General features: G+C 41.9%; 2 protein-coding genes across 3 annotated transcripts in view; one reads left to right on the forward strand and one right to left on the reverse strand.

Annotated features, from left to right (window-relative positions):
• The window catches only part of LOC139156750 (fibrinogen-like protein 1), a 35,405-nt gene extending 25,795 nt beyond the window's left edge, over window positions 1-9,610 (forward strand). For both annotated transcript variants that reach the window (XM_070732762.1, XM_070732761.1), the window contains exons 6-8: window positions 1,519-1,607; window positions 6,784-6,974; window positions 9,091-9,610. In XM_070732762.1, the coding sequence (XP_070588863.1) occupies window positions 1,519-1,607; window positions 6,784-6,974; window positions 9,091-9,271 (461 nt within the window). In that variant the 3' untranslated portion in view covers window positions 9,272-9,610. The remainder of the gene's footprint in view (window positions 1-1,518; window positions 1,608-6,783; window positions 6,975-9,090) is intronic.
• A 523-nt stretch (window positions 9,611-10,133) lies between these two features.
• THSD1 (thrombospondin type 1 domain containing 1) lies at window positions 10,134-23,634 on the reverse strand. The gene is made up of 4 exons (XM_070732763.1): window positions 23,515-23,634; window positions 20,257-21,207; window positions 14,696-14,863; window positions 10,134-12,917 (listed from the first exon to the last, which is right to left on the reverse strand). Exons 1-4 carry the CDS (start codon window positions 23,570-23,572, stop codon window positions 11,539-11,541), a joined length of 2,556 nt encoding a protein of 851 aa, XP_070588864.1. The 5' UTR covers window positions 23,573-23,634; the 3' UTR covers window positions 10,134-11,538.
• Window positions 23,635-24,608: the final 974 nt, after the last annotated feature.

Consider the following 24,608-nt stretch of genomic DNA (forward strand, 5'->3'; position numbering starts at 1 on the left):
TGAAACCCACCACTGGTTTGGATCCATAGTTTCTTCTTGCCTCCCCACAAAATAGCAAGGGACACAGTGTTGGTAAATATCAAGGACAGGCAATGTGAGAATCTAAGCATATTTAGGTGTGGAAGTATTAAGAACAGGAGTATAATGTATTACCAAGACTTGATCTGGTATGGGATATACATGAGAACAGAGGTGGGATGTTTATTATATGACTGCAGAGCTTTATCCAAAATCCAACGCAGACTTCCATGAGTCACATTGCCCATGCTTACTTTTGGTGACTCCAGATAATTTTATTTATGATTAAAGTGGCCAGAACAGATCTAGTTCTAAGAAGACTGTTAATATCTCCTTAGGGATGCAATGCATTCCTCTCTGTCTTAAATAAAACAACAATGGGATGCAACAGTTAAAAAGGCCAGTGGGATTTCAGGTATCGCATTACACATGAAAGTTACCAGGATGTCAGTGGGTCTAGAAACCAAGCATTATAAATGTTTCGCTTGAGGGTGGGGAGGGCATGTTCAGTTTGCAAAACAGAAGTTTATGGATGGATACAATAGCAATGTATACTACAAATGTTTAAAATAATTTTATATGAAAGGTAGGATAGGCCTGTTCTGTATTGAAACCAAGGACTGCACAAGACTGATAAGTTGCAATGAAAGGAGATTTAAATGGAATATTAGAAAGAATTTCCTGATGGCAACAACTGTTGAGCATCTATAGTTCATTTAGACATGTTGTGGGTGCCCATTTGCCCTTTGTTGGGCATCTTTCATTTGGCACCTAGATGGCTGCTTGTTGGGAGCCCTGAATAGCAGGCTGGACTAGATTTTCTTTAAGGTACCCTCCAATTTAGGATTATCAAGATATAGACTTGCAATTCCATCCACATCTGAATAATACTGTTTACCTGAATCATTTCCATTGGGTTTGACTGAACGTTTCTTTTTTCTTTTTTCTTGATTTTTAATTCCAAGGCAAGACAAAGACACATACAAAAACACACAACACAAAAAGGAGCCCAAGCTGCTCCATACTTTTCAGAAGTCTAATAAATTTAAATGCCAGTCTTGTAGATCATATTAAGAAAAGGTGATAAAAAGAAATAGTGAAAAGAAAAAAAATAAATTATCAATAATTAGTATTTACAGAAATTCACATAGTTTTGTACCATCTGATATACGTTACAGTATTTACAACAGCATTCTTTTATCCAGCCACTCATAAAACGTATACCAAATTTTGCAATAGTCAGATTCTTGTTGTCCCTTTAACCGCCTTGTCATCATGTCCATTTCAGCACAGTCAGTGGCTTTATTTATTATTTCTTCTTCTCTTAGAATTTCATGACACCTTAATATCATCCCTGGCCTGTAGTTCTAATCCACCAAAAATAATATCTTGAAAATGTGGTCTCTCAACAGTGAAAGATTGCTCACTCTTGCAAAAATTGCAGTGAACGGTTTGCTGTGGCCCTTAATCTGCCAAAATGGGTTTTTTAAAATATTTTAGGAGGAATTTCACTGAAAATTGATCTAATGGACTGGCATGGAGAGAGACGATATGCAATTTATGATGACTTCCAGATCAGGAATGAGACAGTGAGTAGTCTGACCTGTGCAAATGAATAATTGGTCTCATAGACCTGTCATATGAGAGCAGACAGACAATAGAACACTCAATAAATCCCATCGCTACCAATTTGCGCATTTGTGCGCAACACTTCTGTGCATGTGCAGAAGTGTCCTGGGTAGGTGGGCGGAACCTCCCACCGCTGCCGCTACCAGTTCACCGAACCGAAAGCAACCCACCGCTGAGATACCTATGTCATCACTCTGGCCCTGGGCTCAGGTTGCTGCTGCTTAATGCCAGGTCAGTGGTAAATAAAGCTCTCCTCATCCGGGATCTGATCCTGGATGAGGAGGCCGACCTGGCATGTATTACTGAAACCTGGCTGGGCCCAGAGGGAGGTGTTCCTCTCTCTGAAATTTGCCCAGCCGGGTTTCAGATATGGCATCAACCTTGACCCCAGGGAAGGGGGGGAGGAGTGGCTATTATAGCCAGGGAGAGCCTTTGCCTGCGTAGACTCATTGCTCCGGAAATTGCGGGTTGCAAGTCTCTCTTGTTGAAGTTGGACTTAGGGGTTCAGGTGGGCTTATTTCTCACGTACCTGCCTCCCAGCTGCGTGTCAAAAGCCCTGCCTGTGCTACTCGAGGAGGTAGCCGGGTTGGCGGTGGAGTTCCCCAGACTCATTGTCCTGGGGGACATCAACCTGCCGTCACTCGGCGAAACCTCTGGGCTGGCACAGGAGTTCATGGCCACCATGACAGCCATGGATCTGACTCAAGTAGTACAGGGTCCAACTCACGAGGGAGGGCACGCACTTGACATGGTATTCCTTTCCAAGCAATTGAGTAATGGTCCGAGACTAAGGGGCTTAGAAGTGTTGCCTTTGTCATGGTCAGACCATTTCCTACTACGGCTTGACTTCCTGGCTCCAATCCTTCCCCGCAGGGAGGCGGAACCAATGAAGATGTTCCGCCCCAGACGCCTGATGGACCCAGAGGGCTTTCAGATGGCGCTTGGGGTTATTCCAGAGGCACTCGTCCACAGTTCGGCGGAGTCCCTTGCTGAGGCCTGGAACACGGCTGCGGCAGGGGCTCTTGACCGGATTGCGCCTTTGCGACCTCTCCGCGGCGCTAAACCCCGTAGAGCCCCATGGTTCAACGAGGAGCTCCGGGAGTTGAAACGCCAAAAGAGACGTCTAGAGAAGCGATGGAGGAAGAGTAGGTCCGAATCCGATCGAACACTTGTAAGAGCTTTTATTAAGACTTACAAAGTGGCGCTCAAGGCGGCAAGATGCGCGTACCATGCCGCCTTGATTGCATCAGCGGAATCCCGCCCAGCCGCTCCGTTTAGGGTGACCCGCTCCCTTCTTAACCAGGGGGGAGCTGGGGAGCCCGTGCAGAGCAGTGCCGAGGATTTTAACACGTTTTTCGCTGATAAAGTCGCTCAGATCCGGGCTGATCTCGACTCCAATTGTAATACAGAGTCGACTGACAACAAGTCAGTCGAGGTGACTGGGGCACGTACTTGTCCACCTGTCTGGGAGGAGTTTGATCTGGTGACACCTGATGAAGTGGACAAGGCCATTGGAGCTGTGAGTTCCGCCACCTGCTTACTGGATCCGTGTCCCTCCTGGTTGGTTTCGGCCAGCAGGGAGGTGACACGGAGCTGGGCCCAGGAGATTACCAACGCTTCCTTGGGGAGGGGAGTCTTTCCAACTCTCTATAAAGAAGCGCTCGTGCGCCCCCTCCTCAAGAAGCCCTCCCTGGACCCAGCCGTACTTAACAACTATCGTCCAGTCTCCAACCTTCCCTTTATGGGGAAGGTTGTCGAGAAGGTGGTGGCACTCCAGCTCCAGCGGTCCTTGGAAAAAGCCAATTATTTAGGTCCCCAGCAGTCAGGCTTCAGGCCCGGTTACAGCATGGAAACCGCTTTGGTCGCATTGATGGATGATCTCTGGCGGGCCTGGGACAGGGGTTTATCCTCTGTCCTGGTGCTTCTTGACCTCTCAGCGGCTTTCGATACCATCGACCATGGTATCCTTCTGCACCGGCTGGAGGGGTTGGGAGTGGGAGTCACTGTTCTTCAGTGGTTCTCCTCCTACCTCTCTGGCCGGTCGCAGTCGATGTTAGTGGGGGGTCAGAGGTCGGCTCCGAGGTCGCTCCCTTGTGGGGTACCTCAGGGGTCGGTCCTCTCCCCCCTGCTATTCAACATCTACATGAAACCGCTGGGTGAGATCATCCAAGGACATGGGGTGAGGTATCATCAATATGCCGATGATACCCAGCTTTACATCTCCACCCCATGCCCAGTCAACGAAGCGGTGGAAGTGATGTGCCGGTGCCTGGAGGCTGTTGGGGCCTGGATGGGTGTCAACAGACTCAAACTCAACCCGGATAAGACGGAGTGGCTGTGGGTTCTGCCTCCCAAGGACAATCCCATCTGTCCGTCCATCACCCTGGGGGGGGAATCATTGCCCCCCTCAGAGAGGGTCCGCAACTTGGGCGTCCTCCTCGATCCACAGCTCACATTAGAAAACCATCTCTCAGCTGTGGCGAGGGGGGCGTTTGCCCAGGTTCACTTGGTGCACCAGTTGCGGCCCTATCTGGACCGGGACTCATTGCTCACAGTCACTCATGCCCTCATCACCTCGAGGTTCGACTACTGTAATGCTCTCTACATGGGGCTACCTCTGAAAAGTGTTCGGAAACTTCAGATCGTGCAGAATGCAGCTGCGAGAGCAGTCATGGGCTTACCTAGGTATGCCCATGTTTCGCCATCACTCCGCAGTCTGCATTGGCTGCCGATCAGTTTCCGGTCACAATTCAAAGTGTTGGTTATGACCTTTAAAGCCCTTCATGGCATCGGACCAAAATATCTCCGAGACCGCCTCCTGCCGCACGAATCCCAGCGACCGATTAGGTCCCACAGAGTGGGCCTTCTCCAGGTCCCGTCAACTAAACAATGTCGGTTGGCGGGCCCCAGGGGAAGAGCCTTCTCTGTGGCGGCACCGGCCCTCTGGAACCAACTCCCCCCGGAGATTAGAACTGCCCCTACTCTTCCTGCCTTCCGTAAACTCCTTAAAACCCACCTTTGCCGTCAGGCATGGGGGAACTGAAACATCTCCCCCTGGGCATGTTTAATTTATATATGGTATGCTTGTGTGTACGTCTGTTAGTATATGGGGTCTTTTTTAAATCTTTAAATATTTTAAATCTGTCAGATTATTTATGATTTGTTTCCACGTGTTGTGAGCCGCCCCGAGTCTTCGGAGAGGGGCGGCATACAAATCTAAGTAATAAATAAATAAAAATAAATAAATAAATCCCCATTAGTTAACATAGAAAATGAAATATATGACCGAAGACCTATACCAGTGATGGTGAACTATGGCACAGGTGCCACTGGTGGCATGTGGAGTCATATCTGCTGGCAGGCAAGCTGTTGTCCTAGCTCAGCTCTAACATCCATGTGTATGCTGGCCAGCTGATTTTTGGCTCGCAGAGGTGCTGGGAGGGCATTTTTATTTGTTTGTTTGTTTGTTTGTTTGTTTGTTCGTTCGTTCGCTCGCTCGCTCGCTCGCTCGCTTGCTTGCTTGCTTGCTTATTTATTTGTATGCCGCCCCTCTTCGTAGACTCGGGGCGGCTAACAACAATAATAAAACAGCGTATGACAAATCTAATATTTAAAATAATTTTAAAAAACCTTATTAAAACCAAACATACACACAAACATCCATGCATAAATTGTATAGACCTAGGGGGAAAGGAATATCTTAATTCCCCCATGCCTGACGACAGAGGTGGGTTTTAAGGAGCCTACGAAAGGTGAGGAGGGTGGGGACAATTCTAATCTCTGGGGGGAGCTGGTTCCAGAGGGTCGGGGCTGCCACAGAGAAGGCTCTTCCCCTGGGTCCCGCCAGACGACATTGTTTAGTCAATGGGACACGGAGAAGGCCAACTCTGTGGGACCTAACTGGTCGCTGGGATTCGCTGGGATTTTTGGCTTCCAGAGAGCCTCTAGGGCAGTGGTTCTCAACCTTGGGGTCAGGACCCCTTTGGTGGTCGAACAACCATTTCACAGGGGTCACCTAAGACCATGGGAAAAGACAAATTTCCAATGGTGTTAGCAACTAAAGCTTCTATTCTGGCGCTTTGGAACATTTTTACAATCCAACCAATCAGGCGTTTATAGGGCGGTGTCCCTCTGACCTCTTGCCAATCAGCTTAAAGATCTGTTGGAAGAACTGGTGCTAAACTTATAGTTGGGGGTCACCACAAGATAAGGAACTGTATTAAGGAGTCGCGGAATTAGAAAGGTTGAGAACCACTGCTCTAGGGGAAAGGGGAGGGCGTTTTTACCTTCCCTGGCTCCAGGGAAGCCTTTGGAGCCTGTGGAGGGCAAAATACGAGCCTACTGGGCCCACCAGAAGTTGGGAAATAGGCCATTTCCAGCCCCAGAAAGCCCTCCGGTGGGGTAGGGGAAGCTGTTTTTGCCCTCCCCAGGCATTGAATTATAGGTGTGATCACTCACGCACGTGTGATAGCTCACAGGCACGCTCTTTTGGCACTCGAGGGGAAAAAAATCACCATCACTGACCTATACAAACAAAAAACTGAAGCAATCGCTATTCAATTTGAGCTGAAAACCATGAAAAGAAAGTCTTATTGGTAAGTCAAAGAGCTTCTAGAATAGAAGTCCAGAAAATTGTAACAATAATTCTAAAGAACCCGCTAGGATCCCTGTGAAATCATATCATAATTTGAAAACTCTTACAGAAGCATTCTGCTTCACCATAATTACCACTTGCCACCCCTTCCTCCATTCAAATGCAAGAACGTCAAAGAAGGGGTTGGCATTTAGAGAGCTGTTTCCAAAGACTGAGAAGGTCAAAAGAGCATTGGTGGCGCTTGGGACAGGTGGTGGAAGGCGAGGCAGAGAACATCCTCATGCTGACTTCATCTGTGGGCCATTAAACACTGCTAGCAGGGGCTCCGTATTTAATCTGTGCCATTGTTGGGCGGGAATTGTGGAATGCTCCGATTTCTGCCTAATCCATGGAAAGATTTAACTGGGCACTAATCAAGACTAAGCAGAGCTGGCTGCCATGTGAGTAGGCTCTGAGGTTTTGTGGTGGCAGAATTCTGTGACATACGACTCGCTCCTTAATCGTGAAAGTTAGTAACCCGAGGTCCTGTGGCTTTCCTTCAGAACAATTACAGGCTGTGGTTTGGCATTTATTCGGGGACTGCTGGGAACGCTTTGTCTGGGGGGAGCAACTTTGAGAGCCAATGGTCTGCATCACACAACGGCATGCCCTTCTCCGCCCCTGATCGGGACCATGACAGGTTCCTGACAGGCAACTGCGCAGTAGAAAACAAATGCGGCTGGTGGTTTAACAGGTGAGTTAATCGGCAGCAGCTTTTTTGAAGTCAAAAGAGTAGGCAATTGAGCAGATCTCCCTTCTGAACATCTGGATATGGGGAGGTTTGTGATTTTCTGTGTTCACACTCGGATGATCTATCTATTGCCAATTCTAGAGGCAAAATAAATGTGATACAGAGATAGGTGAGGAAGTCCAGGTTTCCTCCACAGCTAGGAGGCTTCGCTGAGTTAGTTAAGACCAGGCACCCTCATTTAGCCTAATTCATCCCTCAGGATGGGCGAGGGAATATAAAGAGAACCATCTTCGGTTTTCCTAAAGGGAAAGTGGACTTTAAAAAGAGATGAACACGAATCAGTTTGAAAGCACCAGCATTATAGAAACATAGAAAACTGACGGCAGAAAATGACCTCATGATCCATCTAGTCTGCCCTTATACTATTTTTTGTATTTTATCTTAGGATGGATATATGTTTATCCCAGGCATGTTTAAATTCAGTTACTGTGGATTTACCAACCATGTCTGCTGGAAGTTTGTTCCAAGGATCTACTACTCTTTCAGTAAAATAATATTTTCTCATGTTGCTTTTGATCTTTCCCCCAACTAACTTCAGATTGTGTCCCCTTGTTCTTGTGTTCACTTTCCTATTAAAAACACTTCCCTCCTGGACATTATTTAACCCTTTAACATATTTAAATGTTTCGATCATGTCCCCCCTTTTCCTTCTGTCCTCCAGACTATACAGATTGAGTTCATTAAGTCTTTCCTGATACGTTTTATGCTTAAGACCTTCCACCATTCTTGTAGCCCGTCTTTGGATCTTTTATCACCATGTTTTTAGGAAGGAGCACAAGAACCTCCATCCTTTTCATTTCTGCTATATTCAAATGCAAGCAGATTTTTTTTGGGTGTGTGTGTGTGGAGAATTACATTAAGATAATTTCACATGGCAAAAGGTGAACAAGGAGAATTGCAATGTAGGGAACAAAAGTACCGTACATTGGTTCTCTTCATTACGTAATGCTTTTGCCAATATGACTTAAAACAGATCAGTTCTTCTTGTCTAAAATTAAGATAAAGAGAACCCAATTAAAAGCATTATACTTGGTCATTAATTTGTTGAGTAAAATGATCCAAAGCTACGAATTGCTGCAAGGCAAAGGTATGTCAATTTTTGTTTTCAGTAAGTGGTGCAGAGGTGAGGTTCAGCAGGTTTTGGCGAGTTCTGGAGAACCAGTAGTGGAAATTTTGAGTATTTCAGAGAAACAGTAAATACCACCTCTGACTGGCCCCACCCCCATCTATTTTCTGCCTCCAAGTCCTAGCTGATTGGGAGGAAATGGTGATTTTGCAGTAACCTTCCCTTGGAGTGGGGAGGGAATGGATTTTTACAGTATTTTTCCTCTGCCACACCCACCACGCCACGCCCAAAGAATCAATAGTAAAAAAATTGAATCCCACCACTGAATTGGTGAACTCCTCATGTGGCAGCAATAATTGTCTCTGCCAGCAACTAAATGTTTCTGAAAATTGTACGTTGTACCACCATACATTGGCTAGGAGAAACTTTTGCCCATTCCTCCTTGAAAAATCATTTCAAGTCACGGATATGAACTGCCCAGGTCAGGTCCTTCCAGATTTCTATAGGTTTAAGATCAGGCCTTTGACTTGGCCATACCAAACATCAACTTTCTTTTTTCCATTAAGCATTATTCTTCAATTGTACAACTTGTGATTGTTGCTTTCTTGCTGCATGATCCACTTTCTCTTGAGCCTCAGTTCATGGACAGGCACCCCGACACTTTCCTACAGAATTTGCAACTCATGGTTTCATCATCAGGGATGGTAAGTTGTCTTGGTCCACAGGCAGCAAAGCAAGCCCAAACATGATACTTTCACTACTACATTTCATAGATGGGATAAGATTCTTATGCCAGAATCCAGTGTTTATCTTTTACCAAATAACTAAACTACAACTAAAAGTCACCTGGTTGAAAGACAATTCTAAGACCATTGGTCTGCTGATAATTAAGATTTATATCATTTTATCTACTAATCTGTATTTGGGGCATTCTCTGACCTTTCATTAACCTCTCTTTCTGTTTTTTTTCCTTCCCTCTGACCTTTCCACAAGGTGCCATGCAGCAAATCTTAATGGACAATATTACAAGAAAGGGACATACTCTGGTCCCTTTGATAATGGAGTGGTTTGGTCAACATGGCGAGGCCTGTGGTATTCCCTGAAATATACAGCTATGAAAATCAGGTTCCAGTCCTTTCTGGATGGAGAAAGTGGAAATGGTGAAATCAACTGAGATTTTTTTTCCATGCAAGTTTGAGAAAGAGAATCAAGCATATATGTGGTCCTTGGCTTGAGACTCAGGACACTGAAAAAAAATCTTACAGTAAGGACCATGCTAAAGTAAGGAGCAAAATTAGATTTTTGCTTTGGTTTGCCAATCATTGTATTATCCCTGTACAGCAGCTGACAATTAAAAAGACGGCTTTTCATATACACAGAACGTGCCCTCAAAAATGGGCCGGGGGTGGGGCTCTTTGAAGGCACAAAGGACAGTCCTGCTTAGTGTTTACCTTTCTTTTACAAAAAATATTCAGTCGTTAAATACCGCTTTACATAAACTGATATTTTTAAATTTGTTTTTGGAATTCATTTTGTTCCTTCTCGTCCAAAAATCTACCACCTTTCAGGGAAATGCAGAAAAAGAAAATGTTGTAAGTCATTGGGAAGAAAGGATTTTATGGTACACAAAGAGGGAATGAGAGACCTTCTAAAGAAGGGAAGGGGTTTCTGGATGCTGTAACAGATCAAAAGAACGTTAGATTGGAAAGGCAGGTTTACCTGACATCTCCTTGTCCTTTCTAAATTTGTATTTTCAAAACTGATGATTTTTTTTCAGTTGAAAAAAAGGAAAGAAAAGTGAAAATCTTGACAGCTGCCTAATTAAGTATAAAGCTAGATGTGCATTTTCACTGGAGGTTTTTTAAATTATTCTGAATAAGCACCACGTGTTTAAAACTGTCACTTTTTAATTTATAATGTTTGAAATATATTACAACTCCATGATGGGCTAAGTGTAGCTTTGGGATGGATGCTCTCTCAGCCTTCTGGTAAAATGAACAATTAAATTAATTCCTAATGTATAAGAAATTATCTAGTACGTTTACAGCAGCCATATTTAATGCAATTAAATCAGCAGCAATTGCAAAAGACATCATCATAATTATATCATTCAAACAGCATAAAAACAAATATTAGTTCATTGTTTATCAAACGTTTAGAATTTGTCCTTTACAAAATAATACAGTAATAACATTTCTTCTTTCACATTACATTTTTCACTTACATTTTCTGAAACAAACATTTTCTATAACTACCGTATTTTTTGCAGTATAAGACACACCCACCCAAAAAGAGGCTGAAAATTTGGGTATGTCTTATACTCCGAATGTAGCTTTTTTGAAGCTTTTTCTCCAGTCCTAATGAAGTGCTAATGATCTTCCTGGCTCTCAGGCTTGTTTTCATGGCTACTGCCTCTGAAAAAGTTTTTTCCAGCCCTAATGAGATGCTAACAATCTTCCTGGTTTACAGGATTTTTTCATTCCTGCTCCCTCCCCAAGAAGTTTTTTCCCCCAGCCCTAAGTCTTTTTAGGCTTGTTTTCATTGCTACTCCCTCCAAAGGTTTTTTTTGAGCCCTAACCAGGGGATAAAATAATGTGTTGAAGCAGAACAAATTAAGGATGCTAGCTAAATGAATAGCTGGTAGGTAGATTTCCTGCCCCTAAACTAAGGTGCGTCTTATACTCTGAACAATATGGTATATGCCAGTGGGGGAAACCAAACCCAAACTGCTTAATTTTAAACAGTTTCTTCAACTGAAATTTATTGAAGTTTGCAAAGGATATGTTTCCTTGAAGGGGGAATAATCTTTTTAAGGTGGATTCTTGTGAAGCAGAATACATTGCTTTGGGACTGAGTATATCTAACAGGCTTGGCGAGTTTGTAATTGGAGTTGCTGTGATGCAAACAGTGGTTAAAGAAGCATCCAGTGCTTGTCCAAGAGAAATGAATAGACAGGCTATATTCCAGCTGTGCCTGTAACCACATTAATCTCTTAACTAATACCAAATGCAGACCTCCAAGTCCGATTTTATAGGCCACTGAATGCCAGGGTGTAGAATGTCATAGACATTTTCACAGTCACTTAGCAGCCATTGATGAGGAATTCTGGGGATAATAAGGGAAACCAATTTAAAATGTATTATATGCTCCAACTCTATTGCCCAATATTGTAAACTCTGTATGTGAACCTACAGGCTAACTTTGGCCTTAAAGGGTCTATTTCTGAGATAGTTTAGAGAGAGAGACTCTGCATAAGTACATATTTAGTCATTATTTTTGTGCAAGGGTATCATTTGCTTTTCCCAAGTTTTGGCTTGCTTCAATGGAATGATAATTAGGTCTGCTTCCCTTCTTAAGGAGTTTTCTGTTCAAGTACACTTTGAAAGTTTAAGAGCTTTTGCAGTTGCTAATGCTGCAGCTTCCCTCTTGCCCACAAGAAATTCAGATCACCAAATTTTCAGCAGTCAAAGCACTTATTTCACCTTCATTTAACTCAAAATATCCAGGCAGGTCATACATTGGTTGCTCTGAGTCAAACGGAGCAAAGGAAGTGTTATCATAGAAGTGGCACCCAGTATCCGATGGAAAGCTTTGACATTTGCTCTTTCTATACTGCGAGGGGCTTAGGGTCTCTGCTTTCCGGGGACCATCCCTGAGAGTTAGGAAAGTAGGCTCTTTCCTCCAAGGAGTGGCAGGGTTTAAAAAACGTCCACTTCGGGTTCTCTCGTGCTCTGAGTTATTAATGCAAGAAACGAAAGGTCCCAGTGGACGATTGTGAACCAGATCTGGTTTCTTCTCTGGAAGCTTCTGTTTGTGAGCAACATGTGCCCCCCAGCTCAATGACTCTGTGGTCAGCGGAACGCTGTGATACAGTTCAAGTTCCGTGGCGTTCTGTGCTGCATTTTTAGATTTAACACAATGTTGTTTTTCCATAACATGATCCCACGCTTTGGCTCTGCAGTGGTTGGATGAAGGCTGACTTGGTGGAAGGGTGGACATGCTTCTTTTCCGAAATGGCTTTGCTTTTCTAGTTTCGTGAAAACTTGCTGTTCTTCTGAACTGTGAGCTTTTTTGACATCCTCTTTCTGTTGACTCTCCTTTGTTATTGAAATATCTGGGGTGGCTCCTCCTCATTGAGGAGTAACTGGGGCGCCACACGGAATCGGCCTGCAAAAATGTACTATCCATTCTAGAACAGGGTCTGTCCCCTGATAACTTTAGATAATCGGGTGGCTGTTCTGGAAATGGAGATTTGATCCTAAACTTATTTGCAGCAGCAGCTGCCTCCTGGTTTTCTGTTTTCATTGTGTCCGTGGGAGAGTTCTGAGCCACATGATAAAGTTTGGTTGTTTCTGTAAGTCCCTGTTTCTTCATTTCTTTCAACTGCTGCTGGGCAAGGCGATAGCTGTAAATGGGAGGGATGATTTTCTGAGCGCTGGACTGCAAGTCCTCATGAACTAACCCTCCTCCATCTTTGGGGACCGAATGAAGGCTGCTCCTGAAATTCAAGGTTATATCAGACGCGTCTACTGGGGGAAAACAAGAGGTTTCTCCTTCAGAAAAGCTTTCTTGTTGACGTCTGTCTGGACAAATATCCTCTTCATCAGAATTTTTTCGGAAGCCAGATGAATGAGGGGAATCACAGTTAACTGGACTGCTACACTTTGGGTTTCTGCAGAGCTTTCGCCATAAGGTGATAAGGATAGTTGCAAAGATGATAGATAAGCATAATGATATCCCAGTGATAGTTATTAGATTATTGGCAGATCTTTCTCCTTCCATTTCAGGAGACAGTGGTGTGAGTAGGCCAGTTGTGGTGACTGAAACAAAGAGCAAAGACATCAGATAACAGACAGTTTATAAGTGCCAATCAACCCAACAAATTAAAATGCTTACTGTTTCTCACTATGGCCTTAAACACTTTGTAAACTACTTCAGCATTGGCTTCCTGATATCACTCTCTGCCAGAACTTCACTAATCGAAATGCAATCTTTTAACAAACTCTTTTCCGATGCTTACATATATGTAGCTTTGTAGTCACTGCTTTTTACTCAGGTGTGGTGTTGGAGCTGGCCCAAAATACGTTTGGAGCCAATTTTCCCTCTTTAGTAACTAAAATTTATTGCACAATTAAAACAAATGTTTGTTATTTGTGCAGAAGTGACAGTCTCGTTTGAAATGGCTGATCTAGCTGTTCAGGAAACAAGGCATTTGTTGAAAAAAAAACCCCCTACTTTACTGAGACATTTTGGAGCTGCTCTTTGTGTTCATGATTTTTAAGATTATAAATTAAGACTGCGTAAAAGAAATAAGTTTGCCATGTCAACTTGTTCAGGTATTTGGGTCCTCACAATACTCTGTTGACCAGGAAGTGGACAACACCAAACACAGAAATATTCTCTCTACAATAGGACTTGCAGCCAACCTTGTTTTGAGACAGAGCAAGCTCTGTATTAACTTAAATCTTTTAGCTTGACATGCTGTGAGCAGCAATTCCAAATACAGCTTATCCTGGATTTCTTAGGGACTTTGTAATCTTGGAGGTAAGGTTAAGAACTATTAAATTCCATGTATTTGCATAGCTGTCAGTCAAGAATAATTTTATGACAATAATTGGTCAAGGGGTTGAACCTGTTGTAAGGTTATGTATCTCAATTGCATTGGCATCCATCAGTCTCAGAAGACCATCAATTTATTAGATTTCTATGCCGCCCCTCTCCGAAGACTCGGGGCGGCTCACAACAGTAATATAACAATGGAACAAATCTAATAATAAAATATATAGAAACCTCAACAATTAAAAACCATACAGCACATACACATCAAACATGAAATATAATAAGCCTGGGGGAGATGTCTTAGTTCCCCCATGCCTGGCGATATAGGTGGGTCTTAAGTAACTTGTGAAAGACAAGGAGGTTGGGGGCCATTCTAATCTCCGGGGGAAGTTGATTCCAGAGGGCCGGGGCCACCACAGAGAAGGCTCTTCCCCTGGGGCCCGCCAAACGACATTGTTTAGTCGACGGGACCCAGAGAAGGCCAACTCTGTGGGACCTTATCGGCCGCTGGGATTCGTGCGGTAGAGACCATGGTATCGTGCCCTGGATTCCCCAGAGCATTATATCTCAATATGTAAATAATATATGGTAGCCTTTCCCAACCTCATGCTCTCTAGATCAGGGATGTCAAACTGGCGGCCCACGGGCCAGATGCATTATATGCAGGTGATGCCCACCCCAGCTCCATGAAGGAAAAAAATGTTACAATACATCACATGATAGCAATGTGACTCCACGTGTTTGACACACGTGCTCTTACAACTTGTAAAATTTCCAGTGCATGTATAAATATTGTACCACATTTTTACTAGACTCTTGGTGGCCTTAAATGGCAGCACCCTGGGAAATGTTGATGACATGAGTACATGCAAGTGTGCCAGTCAGACACAGCTCTATACTTGGGTTTCCTTCCTTCAATGCTTCCATGCTGACTGTTGTCCCCAAACAATATATTGGGCAGACAGATCTCTCGAGCACAAACAAAAATAATGCAAAGTTCTATATACTATAGTGTTTTTGAAACATCAAGCTTACATACTGGGACACTCTTCCAAAGAACATGGAGAAGTTTCTTGTTGCCTTCCTGGGCAACCTTGCATCATGTGGACTGGGAAAGGCATGAGGCATTCCCGAAAACGCTCACGAATGCCACCTCCGCAAGTGGCACTGCACGAACTCCAGGCTTGCCAAGTGCTCCAGGATCCTCCTAGGAAAACATAGATTATGTTACTGTAAGGAAACATTATCTAAAAGCTATCAACCACCCTGCACAACAGGCAAGATAGATTAATTTATTACTTCTAGAGAGTAGATGGATTCAAATTCTTTGTGGAAAATGAAATTATTCCTGCCCCCCAAAATACAGGCAGTCCTTAACGTACGACCACAGTTGCGTCCACAATTTATGTTGCTACATGAGAAATTTGTTAAGTGAGTTTTTCCCCATTTTTATGACCTTTCTTGCCTCAGTTATTAAATGAATCACTGAAGCTGTTAAGTTAGTAACACGGTTGTTAAATGAATCTGGCCTCCCTGTTGATTTTGCTTGTCAGAACGTTGCAAAAGATCACGTGCCCCTGGGCCATTGCAACCGTCATAAATATGAATCAATTGCCGAGGATCCAAATTTTTATCATGTGACCCTGGGGATGTTGCAACGGTTGTAAGTGTGAAAAATAGTTATAAGTCTCTTTTTCAGTGCCATTGTAACTTTGAACAGTCACTAAATAAATGAGCTGTTGTAATTGAGCACTAACTGTAGACCATTAATTGCTTCAGTTGTTGGGGGTAGACAAAAAAAATCTGAGAAATTTACCAGACTGCAAATCTAACAGAAGATCTGGGATGTATAAATGTTGTACACAGTGAAGCGCTACCAAAATTTTTACTGCCACAGTGTGGCTTATGCAGGACACCCTGCATTTTCTTTCAACATATTTTAGTGCAAATTGGGTGCTCTGGGGTGGAGCTCCATTTTTTGCTACCCCACTGTGTCTCCCCCCCCAAATCCAGGCAGTAGCCCACCCCTGGTTGTACAGCAAAATAACACAACTGAACCTGATCATCCTTCAGGAAAGTGCATTTTTCTAATTAACTTGTTTTTCTACTGACCAGAAAATAACCCAAGGCCTATTAGCAGGAAAGTGTCTAAATACACATTCATATGTATATACTCATCATCACACTCTCCTCTTTTAGGGTAAAAAAACTTTACGCAAAATGCAGCAAGGAAATGATGAATAATAAGTCAAACCAATGAAAAATTGAGCTTCTATCTTCTTCCACCTGCCACTGCATCCCTTTTTAACCTTGCAAACTATCCTTGCTTCTATCTCTGCACATTTTGTTCTTTAAGCAACACTCCTGTCATCACTGTTTATGCTTGCGAGATTAAAAGTGTTACTAACTGGGTATATCAGTAGATACATTTTACAAAAGTCTAAAAACAGCACCAAAAACACTCCTAGCTGCAGCATAATATGGTCTAATTCTACAAACAAGAATTTTGTCATTTTCATACCGTCTTGTTTCTGGATGGCTTTCAACATTCTGCATAAGTAAAACCAACATGTAGAATGACTGGCCTGGGAAAAGGTCTCCACTATGTGGTGATCAACACTGCAATTTCTTCAGACTGACACCTAATTCCTAATGGTGATATGTCATGTTATTGAAACACTAAGTGACTGTCACTGAGTGACGGTGGAGGCGTCACACGTGGTGATGGAGCAAGCCTTTTTTCTATGCAATGCTTCTAGATTCAGTCCCTCCGCCCCTCCAATTAAAGAAGGCACATATAAGAAGTGGCAAGAGAGACTCTAGATTTGGCCATCCAAAGTAGGCAATCCTGGAAAGTGAGCCCAATAAATAATTCGATGTTATATAAATTTTAAAATTTCACATTAGAAGCACTTAATGTAGACAAGCTTGATATGAAAAATTGTGCTGTTCAAAATATGTTCAAACATTCTTGATTACTACAATTGCTCATTAAGCAAATGCCATATTTTTTGGACTTAAGATGCACTTCCCCCCAAACAAAATGGGTGGAAATGTCTGTGCATCTTATAGAGCGAATGTTGCTGCAGTCCCCCCCCCCATCCGCCAGTCCTCACCCTTCAGCCTCTTCCTCCCAGCAATTTGCCTTCTTGCAGCAAACAGCCAACAGCCTGGTCAGCTTCAGCACAGCCTGATTTAGCACGAGCAGCAGATTGGAGGTTGGATCTGCCTCCTGGAATACCTATGAATCAGCTGTTCCAGGCTGCGGGAATAGCCACTACCACCTATCACTGCTTCTGCACACCCCATTTTTGCCTTCTGCACAGCCTATTTTCAGCCCGTCACATCGCCCCTTCCTCTAAAAAAATCCATAGAAACAATTCAAGAAGTGAAAAGTAACACTTGAGCTCTATCTTCTGGGGCTGCTAGGAGCAAGTGAGATGCTTCAGTCAACTTTCAGAAACCTGAGTTTGTCAGATGCATCAAAGTTCTCCAGATTAAAAGCTCTCAGGTGAGCCACACTGATTACCCTACTAGAAGAACCTAGATTAACAAATTTCCCTAATATCAAAATTCAAGAATGCTGCCAAAGGCCCCTTTCATCTCTATTGGGTCAAGAATGTCTTCCTTTGAATCACTTCCTTTCTCCTTTCCTTCCTGCTCAATGAGCTACTGGGATGGGAGAAATCATTCTTGCAAGTGATTTTGAATAGTTGGTTGAGAAATTTTATAATTAGGCCACCTCAAAATAGAGACAGCTATACCAATATATTGATCACAATGCTTTCTGAGAGTTTTCTTGTTTGTTGCATAATTTCCCCCTTTGTCCACTATGCTTAATTCTAATCTCCCTGTTAAAACCGCATTGGCTACCAATTTGTTTCCGGAGACAATTCAAAGTGTTGGTTATGACCTATAAATCCCTACATGGCATAGGACCAGATTATCTCCGAGACCGCCTTCTGCTGCACGAATCCCAGCTACCAGTGAGGTCCCACAGAGTTGGTCTCCTTAGGGTCCCATCGATCAAACAATGTCAGCTGGTGGGACCTAGGGGAAGAGCCTTCTCTGTGGGGGCCCTGGCCCTCTGGAATCAGCTCCCCCCAGAGATTTGTACTGCCCCCACCCTCCTTGCCTTCTGAAAAAGTTTAAAAACTCATCTTTGCCGCCAGGCCTGGGGTTCCTTAGACCTTCCCCCCCGACTGATGAATGCTTAGTTTGACTGCTGAATGAATGATATTGATAGTTTTTAATTAGAATTTTAATTGTTTTTTAAGGTATAATTGGATTGTTATTATTGTTTCCTGTTTTTCTGTACATGCTGTGCACTGCCCCGAGTCCTCGGAGAGGAGCGGCATATAAATCCAATTAATTAATTAATTAATTAAATAATTAAATAATTAAATAAATAAATAAATAAATAAATAAAATAGGTAAGAACAGAGCTTGAACATGCAACTCTATTTGAATTACCAGCGGGCTTATGCTGACACTCCTGGTTCTAAGCCTTTAGTAACAATTTCAAACAGAGAAATAGATGATTCATTTTCTGGCATAGAAGTAATGTTTAATTTTTGTATGTTGTACTGCTGAGAAGAAAAGGAGCAGAACTAATTTTTTTTTTTTTAAAGCCTAGCAATTAGAGACCGCAACTTCTTCATAATTGTGGAACGTTTAATAAATAAGACAATTTACCTCAGAAATGACTCCAGTGTGATTTTCAATGGCTTACCCTGGAAGCCTTCTCTCACAGGGAAAGTAGAAGGTCCAGTAATAAGCAGCTACCAGAATTCAACTGCCAGAATTATTGCCATAGTGAAACTGCCTTGTGCCTTCCCTCCTTGAAAAGGAATTTATAATAATGCCTAGCAACAACCCACGTTCTTCCAGTTGGAGCTCATTCATGTATAGCTTGAAGAGTCTGTCCAAATTAGCACCAACAAGTTGTATTGGTGGATAATGGAACCTGGAACATATGGTACTGTGTAGGAGTTTGGTAGCACAGAATGCCATAATACTCTTATATCGTGCTGTCATAATCTGGCACTTTACAGATACATGTTGGTCTGTGAATTTTGTAATCTCAACATATTTTACAAGACACTATGTATGATCTATGATCTCCACAATAATGAGAAGATTCAAAATGGCTGTTGGTTCATTTCTTTCTAAGGCTACAGTGTAAGGCTACATCATTTTTGCGATGCTAAGATTCCCCTGCAGCATCGCAAAAACACAGAAGTCTGGAGGAGGGGTTTCCCATGGAGGGGAGCCTCAGGGGAATCCCAGCAGTGCAAAAACGGGTGCTTCGGCTGGCAAAAGGGGTGAATTTTGGGCTTGCACGCATTAATCGCTTTTCCATTGATTCCTATGGAAAACATTGTTTCATCTTACAAACCTTTCACCTTAAGAACCTCGTCCTAGAACCAATTAAGTTTGTAACCCTCAATCTGTGTTTCCTGTCACATAGTCACGATCATCACATTTCTTTGGCTATTTGCTATAATTAATTACAAAAGAGAGAGGTATTTTCCCAATTGGTTGAGCAAGCCACTTATATCTCACTGGAGCAATTTGGCATGTTTCTGTAAGTGACACTGGATACTCCTTTCTTTTTCTAACTGAGGTTTACACCATAACATCAGGTAGAAAATCAAAGTGGTTTGCCATGCCTTGCCCAAGGCAACTTGGAACACTTTGTAACTAATCTGGATCTGAAGCCAATGATCACACATTCAAATTTCTGCAGTATTTAAATTTACTTGATTTGTTTCATCATCATACAGTACGTGTCTCCTAGAAAGAGGAAAATTTCTTTAAAAAATATTTAGATAAACATGAGAAGATGTATAAGTTGAAATGAGGTAAAAGACACAAATTAGATAGTTATGAGATCTGGGTTGCAAGGATCTGGACAATTAGATGGCAGGAAAAAAATACTGATAGAACTTACAACAGTTCATTTAGTGCCCATTTAAAGTAAGAACACTGAAAAAAGTGACTTATGGTGTTTTTTACAGATCTAAACTCACTTAACGAATGTTTCACTTAGCAACATAATTTTTGACTCAATTGGACCATGTTGACGACTACCGGTATCTGTATTTTTGTCCTCAGCTATCTTGTGGATTTTTGTAGCTCACCACATCTGGTGTCTCTACTTTAGAAGCCAAAGGAAAAAAATTGTACAAGAACATTTTTTTCCCTTTTTAAATAAGAAAGGCAAAATTTCAGTGGCATAATCCAGCACCACCTATAGAACTGCATACATAGGAGAGCTTGTATATAGAATATACAATTTGTCTAGATGTTTAAAAAATTCATAAGCCATTCAATCCTTTACTAGGTATAGGAACATAGAATACAATCATTTCCTCTTGTTCTTTCATCCATCTAGCAAATTATCCCAGGGAAAAATTTTCACTATATTTAACAGAAATCCTATCCTCTATGTGCAGCTCAGCTCTGTTGTAGGCTTATTTGCAAAAGTTGATGGATTATGCTTTTGTATTATATCCTAGTTTCCAGAAGGAATATGCATTAAGAAGACCCAGAAATCCTTCAGTTTTAAATAAGACATTTTGGAAAAGTAATACAAACCAACATTCCTTTGGATTAGTACACATTCTTTTGCCCATGGTGCGGAATTCACTTGGTTGGAAGAACTAAATTCAAAACAGTATTTGTTTGTGCCACTGTCGAACAACGTGCAGCTGAGTTCTATCTGATGGTCCTCTGGATTCAGGGTGCTTTCATATAGCTTTGACACCATTTGACCCAAAGGGTTATACTTAAACACAGCAATGCGCCCCGCAGAAGATGTGCATGGAGGAGAAATAACAGAAGCCACAACCGATGACTCACATAGCTCTTCTTCTGATATGGCTAGCTGGTATCCAAATTTGCGCACAAGATCCATAGTTCCTGATGAAGCAATGATAAAGCCTGTCTCTGCTGATCTCAGAAATGTAGTGATGTATGTTTCTGGGCCAATCACATGGCAGTCCAATTTCACCCACTGCGACTCAAGGAGAGAAAGGTTTTTCCTTGTTCTCAGGCCCAGTGTCTTATTTATGATCAATGTCCCTAATTCGATTAGGTTGCTGGTTAGAATTACATCCAGAAAAACCACTGTTTTATTTATGGGACATAAATACTCATTAGTAAACAGCCCAAGCTGAAAGGAATCCCCATGACTATCTGATGTCCTCCTCAAATCAAAGTCAAATGTAGGCCATTTCACGTTGAGTAGAAGATTTTCTCCGTTCTGCTGGGAATTGAGCCCTCCAATGTTTTCAGAAGCCAGCTTCAACCAGTAATTTCCAGCGTTTTTAAAATAGGAACACTCAAAGCCAACCACACCTTGACGTTGGTCTTCAGGAAGCTGTTTTTTGGCAACAATTTGGTTGTTCCTGGCCTCCATAAGTAGAACAGAAGTGTTTTTCAGTGTGTTGTTAGGGTCATAATAATTCTGAAAAGTAACAGATACTGTAACATTGCTTAAAGCTATATGTGTCGGTTGGTCCAAGAGAAGCTTGATTGCTCCGAGAACTGGGAGGGGGGGAAGGAATTTGATAGCGCAATTAAGAAGAGCACAAAAAAGTAGAACTTACATACTTTTCAGGAAATTTAATCAAATACTGTATAGCATTCGATCTAAGGCATGACAATTTTCAATGTACGTGAAAACTATGGGTAGGGATGCTAGAATTATGCCTCTAAAGGTTTCTGCTACCTTTCTTAATCTACATAACATGTGGCTCAAAACCTATTCTCTGCTTAATTTACAATCCCAATTTAATTTATTCGTGGTTGGACTAGAAGACTTCAAAGGACCCTTTCAACTCTGTCATTCTGTTATAATCCCATTTTAATGTCCTCAGAGAAGGGCGGCATACAAATCTAATTAATAAATGTAATATAATAATAATAATAATAATAATAATTTATTAGATTTGTATGCTGCCCCTCTCCGAAGACTGTTCATATGTAGAACAGGTGAAAGATTCAAAAAACCCAATTCTGTTTTTCAAAATAGTAATTCTATCCAAACTGCATGCATATATACAATTGATGAGTTATACAACAATTAAGATGCAGCAAAGAACTTGCATTTATAATGGGCTAGGTCCATTAATTCTCTCATTCTTAGCTGTTTTAATAAAAGTAAGTACATCTCTTAGCCATAAGCAAAAAAATTCCCAATGTCTCCACTCTTCCCTCCTAAATCTTCTCTCCCTTACCATTCTTGCAAACAAAATATTTTTTAAAGCTGACACAATAGAAAGCAACTACTGTACATTGGCCAAACCTATCTCTACTACTTTTGATTCCCTGTCCCATACCGGATTTCAATTTTTAAGAAAGAACATCTTTTTTTTCTAGAAAGTTAAACATTTGAAACCATTGTCCAGCTAAAATTAAAGCTACTAGTTAAAACTTTAAATGGTTCCCTTGGCAAAGAAAACACTTTAAACCTGTTTTGTATTGTGTATACCAGTGTTTCCCAACCTTGGCAACTTGGAGATATCTGGACTTCAACTCCCAGAATTCCCCAGCCAGCATTCACTGGCTGGGGAATTCTGGGAGTTGAAGTCCAAATATCATCAAGTTGCCAAGGTTGGGAAACACTGGTGTATACCAGTGATGGCAAACCTTTTTTGGCTCAGGTGCCAAAAAGATGTGTGCATACGATTAGTGTGCTTGTGTGTGCAATGCCCCCCATGTGCATTTGCACAACCCCTGTGCTACCGTCCATTTATTCATTTATTTATTTAATTAATTAATTACAGTAGTCCCTCGCTATACCGCGCTTCACCTACTGCGGCTTCACTTCATCGCGGGTTTCTGAGGAAGTCGATCGGCAGATTTAAACAGCCCGCCAAACTCGATCGGCAGGTTTTTCAAAAAAAAAAAATAAATCTAAAATTGTAAATACTGTATTTAAATACTGTATCTAAAATAAATACTGTGTGGGAAGGGTTTATAAACACTTAAAACAATGAAAACTTACCAAACAATTACAATATAAATACTTAAATAAGTACTATCAGTCGATAAATTCCCCATCGCGGATTTCACCTATCGCGGCCGGGTCTGGAACGTAACACCAGCGATAGGTGAGGGACTACTGTAATCAGATTTCTATGCCACCCTTCTCCTGGGACTCAGGGTGGCTCACAACTCCCCATGCTGCCCCTCGACACATTTGCAGAGGCCTCACTGAAGCCTCCAGACTTCTGTTTGGCCCGTTGGACTGTTTTTTTGCCATCCCCAGGCTTCACGAGGCTTTCCTGAAGGCTGGGGAGAGCGAAAACAGCTTAAAAGCCTGAAAATCAACTGCCCAGCCTGCGCATGTACTCTGGAGCTGACATAGGGCAATAGCTCACGTGCCCTCAGATATGGCTCCGCGTGCCACATGTGGCACATGTGCCATAGGTTCACCATCACTGGTATATACCAAGGTAAGAGACCTCATCTTCTGCTTGGTTCAATTCAACTGTGGCCGATGTTGTTGCTGTTCAATCTAAAATTCATTAAGAAATGTGATTTTGGATCCATGACATTATCTGTTTCCGCCACCATTCAAAACAACCATTGAGGAAGGATTCTTTTTTACAGAATGGAGAGCGGAGGAAACAGAGGGCAACAGGCTAGTCTCCTTGCCCCAGTCTTCCTCCAGGGTGCAGAGTTACTGTATATGGAAGGAGAATAACTCAAGTTTCCTCAAGTCACCTACTGAACCTCTTCTAACTCAGAATCTGGGAATGATGGGTTTTGCTAGTCCATCAATCTGGATATGACATTTAAAAACGACAATGGTGATGTAATTTCCATCTGATGTTTCCACATACTCACCATAGTCACAGAGCACAATGAGAAGTAGGTTTGGAAAAATGTTCAACCTCTGTTTCATCCTGATTTGGTGGTCTCCCAACTCCTTTTATTCCTCATGTCCAGCCCAAAACAAATTTCAGTTCTTACACATTTCTGTGAAGTCAAAAGCCATGGAAATAAAAATCAAAAGATGATATCTATTAGTTATAGGAGCACTTGCAGTCCTAATTCTTAGACTTTCCAAACTATCACATTCCCTTGAAATTGTATTTTCTTTTCTTTTTTCCAAATATTTTTATTGATTTTTAATATTTACGTAATACTTTATATTACTTTCAGGTGGATTAACATCCATGTACTGTACAGTGTTCCCTCATTTTTCGCGGGGGTTGCGTTCCGAGACCACCCGTGAAAGTCGAATTTCCGCGAAGTAGAGATGTGGAAGTAAATACAGTATTTTTGGCTATGAATAGTATCACAAGCCTTCCCTTAACACTTTAAACCCCTAAATTACAATTTCCCATTCCCTTAGCAACCATTTAGATTATTACTCAGCATGTTTCCTGTATTAAAGTTTATTTAAAAAAATATTTATTAAAGACAGGCGAAAGTTTGGCGATGACATATTACATCATCAGGCGGGAAAAACATGAAAAATACATGAAGTAAAAACATAAAAAAATACATGAAGTTTTTTTTAAATAATATTTTTGAAAAACCGTGGTATAGACTTTTCGCAAAGTTCGAACCCGCGAAAATCGAGGGAACACTGTATTCACATTCCATTGATATTTTGTTCATTTTTACATTTATACATTTATGACATCCTATCATTTATTGTTGATTTGTGTTTCTTTTTTGTATCCAATTGTACCAGTTCATCCAAATAGCATAGTAATCTGAGTCCTTTTGATCGTTCAGTTCCATAGTCAAACGGTCCATTTCTGCACATTCATAGATTTTCCTGATTAACTCCTTGTCGCTGGGGATGTGTGGATTTTTTCCATTTTTTTGCGTATTCTTGCAGCTCTTATAATGTGTAACACCAAATATTTAACATTTTTCTCATACAAGTTACTGATAACGCCTAATAGAAAGTGTACATTCAATTGGGG

This window comes from Erythrolamprus reginae, chromosome 1 (assembly GCF_031021105.1).
Source record: "Erythrolamprus reginae isolate rEryReg1 chromosome 1, rEryReg1.hap1, whole genome shotgun sequence".
Taxonomy (NCBI): Eukaryota; Metazoa; Chordata; class Lepidosauria; order Squamata; family Dipsadidae; genus Erythrolamprus; species Erythrolamprus reginae.